The sequence below is a fragment of the Pongo abelii genome, chromosome 2 (assembly GCF_028885655.2).
Source record: "Pongo abelii isolate AG06213 chromosome 2, NHGRI_mPonAbe1-v2.0_pri, whole genome shotgun sequence".
Taxonomy (NCBI): Eukaryota; Metazoa; Chordata; class Mammalia; order Primates; family Hominidae; genus Pongo; species Pongo abelii.
The window spans coordinates 185,783,492-185,795,628 of NC_085928.1; the positions used below are offsets into that span (position 1 = coordinate 185,783,492).

At 33.4% G+C, this 12,137-nt stretch overlaps 1 protein-coding gene and 1 long non-coding RNA gene across 16 annotated transcripts in view; one reads left to right on the forward strand and one right to left on the reverse strand.

Annotated features, from left to right (window-relative positions):
- The window catches only part of NAALADL2 (N-acetylated alpha-linked acidic dipeptidase like 2), a 1,370,084-nt gene extending 1,367,098 nt beyond the window's left edge, over positions 1-2,986 (forward strand). For all 14 annotated transcript variants that reach the window (XM_063722339.1, XM_063722336.1, XM_063722335.1 and 11 more), the window contains one exon: positions 1,730-2,986. In XM_063722339.1, the coding sequence (XP_063578409.1) occupies positions 1,730-1,928 (199 nt within the window). In that variant the 3' untranslated portion in view covers positions 1,929-2,986. The remainder of the gene's footprint in view (positions 1-1,729) is intronic.
- The window catches only part of LOC129058731 (uncharacterized), a 301,795-nt gene that overhangs the window by 12,387 nt on the left and 277,271 nt on the right, over positions 1-12,137 (reverse strand). For both annotated transcript variants that reach the window (XR_010139305.1, XR_010139304.1), the window contains exon 5: positions 3,748-3,897. This is a non-coding gene — a long non-coding RNA (uncharacterized LOC129058731). The remainder of the gene's footprint in view (positions 1-3,747; positions 3,898-12,137) is intronic.

Genomic DNA, 12,137 nt, shown 5'->3' on the forward strand with positions numbered 1-12,137 from the left:
ACCTTTCTTTCTTGCTTACATCCTTTCCCTAGTTTCCTATTGCTTATAGAAACAAGCTTAATCTTTTTACTTTGGTTTACCAGGCCCTGTATGATATGACTGTGGCTTGTTCTCCCATATCTGCTCCTATCATTGCCCAGTCTAGCCCTATACTCTGATCTTACAAAAATGCTAACATGGATTTCACTAAGGATATTATGCTGTTCTATAATTTTTTGTCTTTGCTTATGCCATTCCTTCTGCGTAGGATGCTGTCCTGTCTTCATCTCTTTTAGCTTTTTTCCTTTCCTAAACTTTTGTAACTGGTAGCTCCCCTCATCTTTCAAGATGCTGTTTAAATATTCTCCATTTTAGACCTTTTTCAGACCTTTCCCAGTAGCAATCTATCATCTGTTACAACTAGACCTTACATCTCTACTATAACAATTAGAAAAATGTATTTAAGTTATTTACCTGTTTGCCTCTCTTATTAGACCATGAGATTTCAGCTAGTTTGGGTTGGAAATAAGACAATGATGCAATAATTCATAGCTTTCTAACAAAATACATCTATTTGTATCTATGAATGTATAAAGGTGACTGTCTCAGACTTTCCCAAGTCAAATTTCTCCTTCTCAGCAATTTGACTAAGTTACAGGGCACTATCTTATTATGCATTCCACACTTGTGAGAAGATGGTATTCTAGATGTCAAACATGTATAAAAGAAGAGAGAACAGTGTAATGAATTATATTACCAAGTTTCAACAATTATTAACTAATGGTCAACTGTGTTGCCTCTATACTGTCTGTAGCTCCACTATCTCATCTGCCCTCCAAATATTTGAAGCAAATTCCAGACATAATAACATTTCATTTGCAAATATTACAGTGTGTATTAATATTTCTAAATGATAAGGGCACTTTTAGAAAACATTGATGATACCATTATCAGATCTAAAATATTTGCAATTACCTAATATCACCCAATAATCAGTGTTAAGTTTTGCACTACTTCTCATATTTTAAACTGTTTAAATACAAGTCTAGTAAGGTCTATGCTTTGTGATTCGTTGATTTTTTTGGGGGGAGACAATTTTGCTCTGTTATGGAAATTTTGTCAATATTTAGAAACATTTTTGGTTTTTACACTAAAGGAGGAGTGCTACTGATATCTAGTGTGTGGAGGCCAGGGATACTGCAAAACATCCTACAATACACAAGGCAGCCACCACAATAGACAATTATCTAGCCAGAATAGTAAGAGGGCAACATTGGGGAACCCTGGTCTATAGGTTCCCCCTGCATTATATATTGTATTGCAATTGATTTGTTGAATAAACTGGGTCATTTTTCTTATAAAGTTTTCCACATCTATATTTTGCTAATGACACATTGTGATATAATTTAAGATTTTTTTTTCTAAGCAGTTAAATCTAGAAGCATCAGATTCAGATACAATTTTCTTTTTCTATCAAAACTGCTTTTTTTTTGTTTCGTAGTGTTGTGTACTTCCATCAGGAGGCATATAATGTCTGATCATTTCTCTCTTTCTCATCAATATGGGAAACTATTGGTGATCAATGTCTAAATTTGTTAATTCATTAGGAGTTGAAAAATCGTGATATTGTATTTTTATAATTTATTTATTTATTGAAAACATCACTGACTCTTAGAAATATTCATTCCAATGTTTGATAGAAAAATAGCATTGTGCATGAAACATTTATACATTTTGTATTTCTTTTCAGAAACATCCTATACCACCTTGATGAAAAGACAAGCCGGTTTTCAATACTTATAGAGGCTTGGGAACACTGCAAACCCCTTGCATCAAATGAGACCCTTCAAGAAGCCGTGTCAGAGGTGTTGAACAGCATTAATTCAGCTCAGGTTTACTTCAAAGCAGGACTTGATGTGTTCAAGAGTGTCTTGGATGGGAAGAATTGAGAAAACCCTGAGCATTTTTAAAAGTTTGTTTACAATTCCACAAGCAAAAGCTCTAATTTAACCAGATTTTCTGACATTGAAGGCTTATTTTCCCCAATGGCTTTTTGACAAGTATAAAGCTATTATTACCTTGTATTTTTTAAATGTAAATATAAAAAGAACATTTTGCACATTTAATATTTTTCTTATATCTACATTTCTGAATATGTAAAGCAAGTTATTGACATAGGACTTAAGAATTACTTATTAAAAAGAAATCTGATATATATATACTATTTTGAGGAAAAAGTTCCAAGAAGTTCTGGGCTATCTTTGTTCCTATGGGCAGAGCATATAGGAACACATTTTATTCTCTCTGATAGAGCTATTAATGACTTAGTTTCTATAAAAGAAATGGAGAGTTGATATGGTTCAGATTAACTTCACTATTAAGTGTTCAATATGAAGAATTCAAGTATTCTGACTGAGTGATTGGTTGACCTAAACCACTTTGAATGTTTCTATTTTATGAAATGAAGTTTCTCTTCTTAACACAACTAGATGTAGTAATACACTGGTTATGAAATTGTATTTTTTTAAGTATTCATGAAAAAAGAGCCATAAGCATTCCAGGGAAAAATCTCAAGGGAGCTACACAGAGCAATTTAAATGCAAATTTTTTTTCCTAAAAACTTACAAGGTGACTAGCTTTGAAACCCCTAATTTGCCTCAGTTGATTTTCTAAGAATTTCAGGAGTGATGTATGTCTTAAGAGGGAGAAAAAAATATTTCTTATTACTTTTTCTCTTGTTTCTGTTGGAAACACTGAAACAGGGACTACTCTAAAATGAAAGCGTCTCACATTGGTTTTCTTTCTTGTATCTTTTCTGAAACTCCTTGCTGTAAGGCAGCTTTCACAGAGTACTATATATTTTCAACAGTAAAGTAGCAGAGTTTCTCTTTGAAACCCAAAATGTCTTCTAAAGCATCAAATTTCTATTTCTGCCTCTGACAAAAAGAACTTACTATGAAAGAAATAGTTGTTTTATCAATAAAAGCCCCTTAATATTATGAAGAAACTTTTCATATTTTTTTCTTCTTTATCCTTAATTGTGACTAAGATGGAAATCTAGAAAATATTCATGCTTCTAAGTTTCTGCAGTGTTACTGTAAGGGAGTGTCTCGTCTACACTTCAATTCTTCTCTCATGTGGAAAACTAAGCTTTTTATATTGACATTGCCATTGAATAGCTCTAGCAACTATTATTATTCCCCCAAACCCTAAAATTCTACCTATTAGGTATCAGGTTAAAGTTCTAGTTCATCTTTAGAAATTTATGTGAAAAATGGTTTTCCTATACTGGATAAAGGCAATTCCCCTTAGGAAACATAGCCTGAGAGTATTTCATATAAATTTTCTCTACCTAATTCAAACATATTTCCCCATGATACACCGCCGGAGTGACATTGCAGACAGTCTGTGTATGTTTAAATTTTCACTTTTTATGGATGAGCATAAACCTAGTCTTAGTTTAAAGGCAAACTAAAGTTGAGGGGAAATAATTAATCAATACTGATTAATTGATTTATAAGGTTCAACACTGTCTACCCTAAATAATTTTTATATGCTCAAGGCAAAGCAGGGAATAGAGGCAGTTAGCTAGATAATTCAAGCAGAAATCCATTTTCATCGAAATTGCCTGTGTGCACATATTTTTAGATGAAAAATGAAACTACCTTACAATATTATTTTTTTTAACCAATGTATTTGTTTGAAAACATTTGCCATGTTGAAGAGTGTGTATAGGAAAGGTCTAGAAATAAACAGGCTTGTGCATACCTAGGCATTCATGCTCTTTCTTCCTCTTCAGGGATCATCAGAAAAGAGGTGGGAATACACGAGCAGGTGCATGTGAGCCCAAAAGCTAGAAAGCCTTATATTTAACCAAAGGTTGATGGGTTCATTCCAGTTATTCACTTACAGATGAAACTAAAACAAAGAAAGGCGAACTATTATCAGTTTGGTAGTTCATTATTTTAGAACAAATTTCTAAATGAATTTATTCCCATAACGTACAACAGCACAGAGAGCAGAAAACATGTTTCTTCTTCATTTTGTTTAAAGACTGCATACCTAGGTAAGTCACATTGTATAGATAAAAACCTTCTTCTGTATTCCTCACCTCTAAATTATATGTTATTTGCTATTTGAAAACTGTAGTTAACTATGGTTTTTTATTAGTCTATTAAAAGATACGTGGAGATATTAAATTACACCTAAAGCAGATGTCCAACAAATTCTGTACATGCTGCTTTACATCTTTGCAACAAACCTCTTAACTAGCAGCATTATTTCTATAGTGTGATTACCTGAGGGTGCCTCCAAATGTATATCATTTCACTCCCCTCCCCTCCCCACCCCCAATAGATTCAAATAAATAAAATCCCGAGCAAATTAATAGCAAGTGTTAATGTGAATTGGTAGTAGGTTTAAGTTGTTGCTGAGTTGTCTATATGCCTGGTACTTCTCACAATCTTTCATACATAGAATTGTGCCTAGGAAATAATGAATCATAAATATTCTCTGAAGAAAATGTGGCAAAGGTGTAATGGTGAAATTTATGTTCAGACAGGGTACACATGAGATACTACCCTTTATGGAAAAGCATAAGTCTCAGAATCAAAAGGAAGCCTGAGAAAGATTCTGGTCTAAGCCCTGAGATCTTGCCTTCAGCCAGAGAAGGCATTATCAATTACCCCCACCAGATATAGTAACCAAACACAAAGTGAGGAAGAAACTTGGACATAGTCATGTATTTAGTTAGTAACAAAAGCACCACTGGAATTTAAGCTTCTCTGCTTTCTCATGCAGTATATCTTGCTTCACCCTGAGGAGACAGGGTTATAAATGATCTTTTCCAGTGCATTCTATGTAACCAGCCATTCTGTCAGATGTTGCATGGGCTGGAAACACTGCTTTTAATTCAAGGCTAGTTCATTCTCTGACTGTACCTGACAAACAAAACTGTCCCCGAGAATTCAGGCAAAGGATACAAAGACTGGGTACTTGAGAGAAAGTGGGGAGAATCCTTACAGAACACCAGAAGTCAGGAAGAAGGACATTGAGCAAAATATTTCTGTAAGAGGGCAAGTTAGGCCAGTGTTAAGTCAACAATCTAAATCACCATTTCTCAAAATGTGAAATTTAGAAAGACAGGGCTAGGAAACTACATCTTCAGCAAGATTTCTGGATGTTTGTTACACACACTGAAGTTTAAGAATTTCCAATCTACATTAATCGTAGTTTCCAAGAAAACACTAATTGACATTTCTAAATAAATTGAAGAGTCACAATAACAAGAAAGATGTAAAGATTTGTTATTAATGGAATCATTATGAGAAAAGAAAAGTGGACCCATTTTATCTCTAAGAAAACAATTCAGTTGCAGCTTATATTTGTGCCTGCTACATCCCAGGCACTGGTGTTCTAGAATTTTTCCATGTATCTTTTTTTTTTGGAATTCCCACAACAACCCATTTAAAAATGAGAAAACTAGGTTGAGTGACTTGTCCACAGTTCCAAAGCTAATAAAAATGATGAGGCATATTTCTCTTCTGGGCCCACTGTATTCAGTTCTTTGTTCTTTACACTGAGTGCTGAAAAAAATCAGACTATTTTGATTCTAGAAAGTGAGATAATTGAAAATGTTAACATATTTCTCCAAAACTGATCAGACTGTGGAGTCTGTCACTTTTTTGGTATAATAAAGGAGTTTGAAGAAACAAATGACATCATTCCTGATGATGGTAGCCCCCTCCAACAATGGTGTATATATGTAGGTAAGTTTGAAGATATCTATGAGAGCATTAAAAGGAAAGTGCACCATTGTGGAATATCATGACAAGTAGGCTTACAAACAGTAAAAAGAGACCAGAAACCACAAGTCTTACACTTTCATTCTCTAAATGCTTATATAATTTCACCAAAAAAAAAGAAAAGCAGGTGCTGTGATTTAGAATGACAGTTGTATGTTAATTTTTAAAATTCAGAATAACCAATTGACTTTTTAAATTAAATAAATGTAGAGCATATAGTAAGTTTCCCCACAGGAAAGATAGATGCTAACAAAAATAAAATAAATGATTATTTGTGACCATGTTACTAATGATGAATCAGCATCTTTGCCTCAAATGAAAATCTATAATTATTTGTACAATAAATTGGTAGACCTAGCCAAAAATGTTCTTATGAGACATTCTGTGATATGTGTAATTGATTACTCCAAAAATTAAGCTTTCTCTGAGGGTAACACATTGTCATCTCATTGGTTTAATGGGCTATTTAAATGTGCCTTAGCTGCACATTTGCTTAATAGAAAGGAATTATTTTAAACTAGCAATCCATATGTTGAGTGGAAAGGAAGTTGGCCCACATATTCCAATAAATATATCAGCAACATAACAGTTTCATCACGGGACCATGGATACAGTGCAGGGAAAAAACAAACAAACAATACAATATTTGAGAAAATAAATATTCTGCCCAGCCACATTGGTGAGTTTTTATTTCTTGTATGAGTTTAAATTGTCAACTTAAAAAAGCCTCATTAGAATTTGCTATTCGGAAAGAACTTAAAAACCCTCACAGAGTTCTAAGCATCCCATTCATTGAAAATACTTTTCAGTTAAGTAGGTTTGTTTTGTGCACTACCAACTTTTAGGTGAGATGAATTTGAAGCATAGCAAAAGAAATATATAAAGATAGCCTTTTCTGGTCATTACCATGTCTACTCAAGTTTTTGTTTTCTAGGTACACTCTAGCATTGTAATTTTTTCCCTATGAGTCTCAATTTAAATGATCTGTTAATCAGCCAGAGCTTTAGTTTCATAATATCGTTCCATTGTCTGACAAAGATATACACACTAAAGTGCCTTTAGCAGACCTGGGACTGTCAAGAATCTTGTTACTCTGATTATTGCAAGATGACATATTTTTTAAGACATTTATAATCTCATATTCGGGTTGAATCTGAATTTACAAATAAAAGGGTTAAATTGAGGCAGTTTCAAGCAGCATTTAGGAAAATGAAGTGGCTTCAAATTTTAATGTCTCTGGTTACATTATTTTGTTTGAATTATACAATTATATAATTTTCTGTAACCAAAATGGTAATTTTGATGGATTTTTTTTTAATGCCAAAATCCAACCATCAAGGCCAAAGAAATGCATGATTACTCTGATTTCTTATGCACGATTCAGTCAAGAATTAACTCAGAGGCAGTTGATTCAGTGCTTACATCTAGACAAAGCTTTAATGAGTGCAGACACAGCCTAACAGTATAATTTCTTTGATGACTTAAGCCAATAAGCACTGAGGTAGCTTTTCTCAGAAGGAAACAGATTTTATTTTCCAGGGGCTAATTAATATGCACCACCTAAGTCCCCAAAGGATCACACAGGTGCCTGTATCATGCCATATATCATGTGCTATATTCCTGCAAGCTCAAGAGATTAATATACAATCATTATTATGAATTATTATGTTGCATTGAAGTTAATGTCGGTCTTTTGTTCTAATTAAAGTACAAACTTGGCATCTGAATAGAAGCTTAGCTAGAGAAGTGGAGTCAGAGTCCCTATTTTAATGAACTACATATATTTTTCAATCAAAATGTGTAATTATTTAATTATCTAGCCTGCTCAGTAATCATAACTCTCCAACTTCTTCAAAGGACCTTTATTCAATATGTTACCACTCATATGGTCATTACTTGGTATGTGTTTTATATTTTGAATTTCTTAGATGCTTTCAGTGTATGTGCTGGTGTTTTATTAATATTAAAAATTTTTGTTTACTTCTATATCAAGCTGCTGCAAATGGACTACCTTATTTTGAAAGTTAGAATAAAATGCTATTACTCTCTAAACAGAACTTTAGCATATCTGTTTGATAAGAAATACACAAACAAAATATTTTTCTACGCTATTGCAAATTGTCCTCAGGAAGCAAAATGCCAGATGGTTAAGTGTAGCTCACATAATTATATTCCAAAGGTGTTATAAATAATTCTATTTAGCATCTGAGATAGGTCTCTATTAGGCAATTTCATGTTTACATTTCTAACAGAAAGCTTTAATGGCAAATATATCCTTATATTCTAACTTGCTACTTGGAGAATATGGATATTCTGAAAAGAAAAACCCTTTCTAGAACACTTTGCAGGACTAATTTTTTTTAATAGACATCCAGAAAATAGCCTGGGCGACAAAGTGAGACCCTGTCTCTCTAAAAAAAAAAAAAAAAGAAAGAAAGAAAAGAAAAAGTAGCTAGGCATGTTTGTGTGCCCCTGTGTAGTCCAGCTACTAGGGAGGCTGAGGCAGAAGGATCATTTGGGCCCAAGAGTTTGAAGCTGCAGTGAGCTAAAATCATGCCACTGTAGTCCAGCCTGTGTAACAGACAGAACCTATCTCAAAAAAACGAAAAGAAAAGAAAGTCTCATGCTGTTGATAATAGTTTTATATGTATTTGGAATGTTAATATGGGACACATGCATTTAATACTTTAATCATGTATTCAATGTAGCAGCATTTAGATATGTAAGATTTTAGAAGTAAAATCTCAGTGGCATAACATTTAAAACACAGCCTTAAAATGAAGAATAGGGATGAGCAGGAGAAAATTTATAAATTAACCCAGGGTAAAATTTGGAGGAAAATTTTTCCAAATAAATTTGCTTTGATTAAAAACAAATATCTCTCAAGAGGTGTCCCAATTACTAAATTATGTTGAACTGTTTTGGTGTTTAGCCTTGTTCAAAATAATTTGATTATCATCTGGATTCAGAAATCTTTTCATTGTACAGAGATTTCATTGTCATTGTCGTTGTTAACTGATTTTTAATGATATTGATTTAGAGGCATTTGTCTGTAGTTTTTAAATTACTATATAGGGTTGAATGTCTAATTTCTATAATGTGTGGATGCCCATCAGATATTTAGTGCAGTCTATATTAGGCCAAGTGTGATCACAATTTATAACTTTTTATGTGTTACTTATGTGACTCAATATGCATCTTACTAAAGAAATTATGTTGTGATCTGGAGTGACACAAATGGATTGAGATACCACATCCATTAAAAATATAAGTGAATATTTTATATTTAAGTTGTTTAAATATTTGCACATTATTGAAAACATAGTACTATGAAATGAAGGCACCATTTAAAAAACGTGTTCTGAGTCATAAATTTCATGAGTTTGTACAGTTAAATGTTAATGTTCAAAAACACCCATTTTGAAATTATTAAATACAGGTAAAAACATTGCTGTACTGTGTTTTTATGACAAAATATACAGTATTTTATGTGTGCAAATGAATTCGTTATTACTCTATTTTATTAATGAATTATTTTTACATAATATGTATGACACCCAAACAGGTGTTCCCTTGTTTAGGGAAAATTCTATAATATTTTATCATCTTTTTTTGTCCTTGCCTTCCATTCTTTTCTTGAACATTCAGTTAGATTTGTAGTTTGTGACAAATTCCAACATCAAGTAACAGTACCTGTATCAACTGCAATGTTAAACAGTTTTGTTTTCTCAAATTTGCTCTGAAAAATGCTCTCAGTTATTTTTCACATAGAAAAGAATTTTCTGTTTGCATGGTGAGTGTAATAGACTTCATTCATTTATTAATTCAGGAAATATTTGCTAAAAGACTCTACTAGTCCAGGCACTGTATTAGGCACTAGTGATACAAAGATGATTAGCACAGATTAGCACAATTTTACTTTTGGAGCTTTACAGTCAAATAGGATACAACACTTCAGTTTAACTAGTAGCAATATCCATAGATAGTACAGTTTATTGCAAACATATTGGCAGAGCAGACACGGTTTAAAGGTGCCATATGTTCAGTCCACATGCCAGTCCCACTGGACCTTCCTTAAGACTCTCTAAAGAACAGTGTTCTTTCTCTAACACCTCTGCTATACAATAGCCTGCATTTGGTATGGGCATAGCACTGTGTCAGACTCTGGTTGCCAAGCATCACTTGGATGAAATATTTTAATCTTTAAAATAGCCTATGAGATAGGTGTTATATCATTTTGTCCCATTTGATTGATGAGAAAACTAATGGTTAGGGAGATTAACAACTTGTGGCAGCTATTATACTACTATATACACACAACTACATAGCTATAAAAAACATTTTAAAAATCTGCAGGAATATATATATCTATATTTTGTGTGTATATAGACACGCACCGAGGAGGTAAAATTAAAACAACATATAAAGTTATGTATTACTCATGGACGTGTATATATGTATTCAAAATATTAAAATTCAGACTGAAAAAAATGAACACCTTGTTTAATTCACGATAGTAGGAGGGAAACAAGTGCTAAGGAGAGGACAGCTTTAACTGTAATGCTTTATTTCTTTTATACATAAAAAGGAATTGAAGCAAATACGATAAAACAGTAGGTGGTAGATTAGATTATTATTCTTATTTCTTTTCACCCTCCCTTGTCAATTTGGGTGGTTGGCACATGTGTGTTTATGTAATTCTTATTATATTTGTGAATTAAAAATACAACTCTCAAAGTAACATAAAATCCTAATAAAGTGGTCTGATTCTGGAGCCCACACTTGCAGCCACTAATCTAATCTGCCTTTTAAAATTGTATAAGCATGGTCTCTTTCTTGTCTTTTTCTTCAACTATGCTAATCTTATGAAGGCTGCTTCCATAAGGCATTTTCTGACATTCTAAATGCTCATAGATGTAATTTCAGTGCAGTTACATTTATTATCTACTTTTTTTCTCTTCAGTTCTTCTCTATCTCAGTAAATACACCAAATTCTCAAATCAAGAAATGAAAATCATCTGTGATTCTTTTCTTTACCTCTCTTCTTACATCCAGTCCATCACCATATTGGCTTGCTGCAAAATACAGCTCAATTCTGTACATTTCTCCATCGGCACTGCTGCCATCCTACTCAATGCCACTGTCTTTTCTCCCCTGCATTACACTGGTCATTATATCTATTTCAAGCAAAAGGGATTTTAAAACAGGAAAATGATTAGGAAATTATTAAATGTCCAGAGTAATGAAAACGTAAAAGTGCTGTTTTTCAGAGACAGTAACTGCAGGAAACCACTACTGACCTTAGGGCTGGAGAAGCATAAAGGAAGAAATCTGTGATAACCCAGGAGCTAACATTCTACTGACACTCCTGGAAACTGTTGCTGCTGCTGGTGTAACCACTGCATGAGAGACTTAAAGAACCGCCACAGTGTAGATCAGAAGCTTGGGAGTCTCCACTCCCTCAGACTCCCATACCAGAAGCAGGAAAAACAAAATGAAACAGCTTCCACATGTTTTTGCCTTTTAATCCTTGTAAGTGCCTCTCATTGGCAGATCCAACTGGGATCCAGCCGGCACAAGGGTCTGTGGAACGTGCATGCATGTTCCCAGCTCTAACATTATAAGAGAGGATGTAGGATGTGGGTATGGGAGTGTGTCCATACAGACCGTGGCTGACACAGTCTTCAAAATGATTTTTCTATGAAAGCATAAATGAGTAAACATACCTAACTCTGACATCTGCATGTATCAAAACTCATTGAGTTTTTTTCTCTGAAACTATATAGCTAATTTAACCATATAATATATAATAAAATAACATGAAATGGCTTTAGTGTAACTGTTCCATGCTAATTTATAACCAACAGGGTGATTAACTTGAGTGCAGAGCTAAGAGAGCAAAAGCATGTAGACATATAGCATTACATTTTTAAAAGGAGGTCTATACAAGGTGATATCAGAGGAGATAATAAAAATAATAAAATCTTGTAGAAGCCAATAAAGGTTTCTCAAAGAAGAAAATATTTGAGTTGTGTCTGAAGAGTAAATAGAAATACTTCAGGAAGAAAAGGAGAATGATGGCATCCCAGAAAAAGGGAACTGATTATCCAAGTCACACAGGATAAAGGACAGGACATTCTCTTAGTTTTCTGCTTCAAAGTTTCTGTTTCTTTTTCTCAGCCTCAGCAAAGACTGGAATTTTTACATTATGGTTTTTGTGAAAAGAACAACTTCCAGACTGCTTATCTTTTAAGTTAGACACCACGCGATATCGTAAAATGTTTACAGTGACTAACTTGGAAATAAAATAAATTGAACAGATTTTTATCATAATATGGAAGTCATAGCATTAGT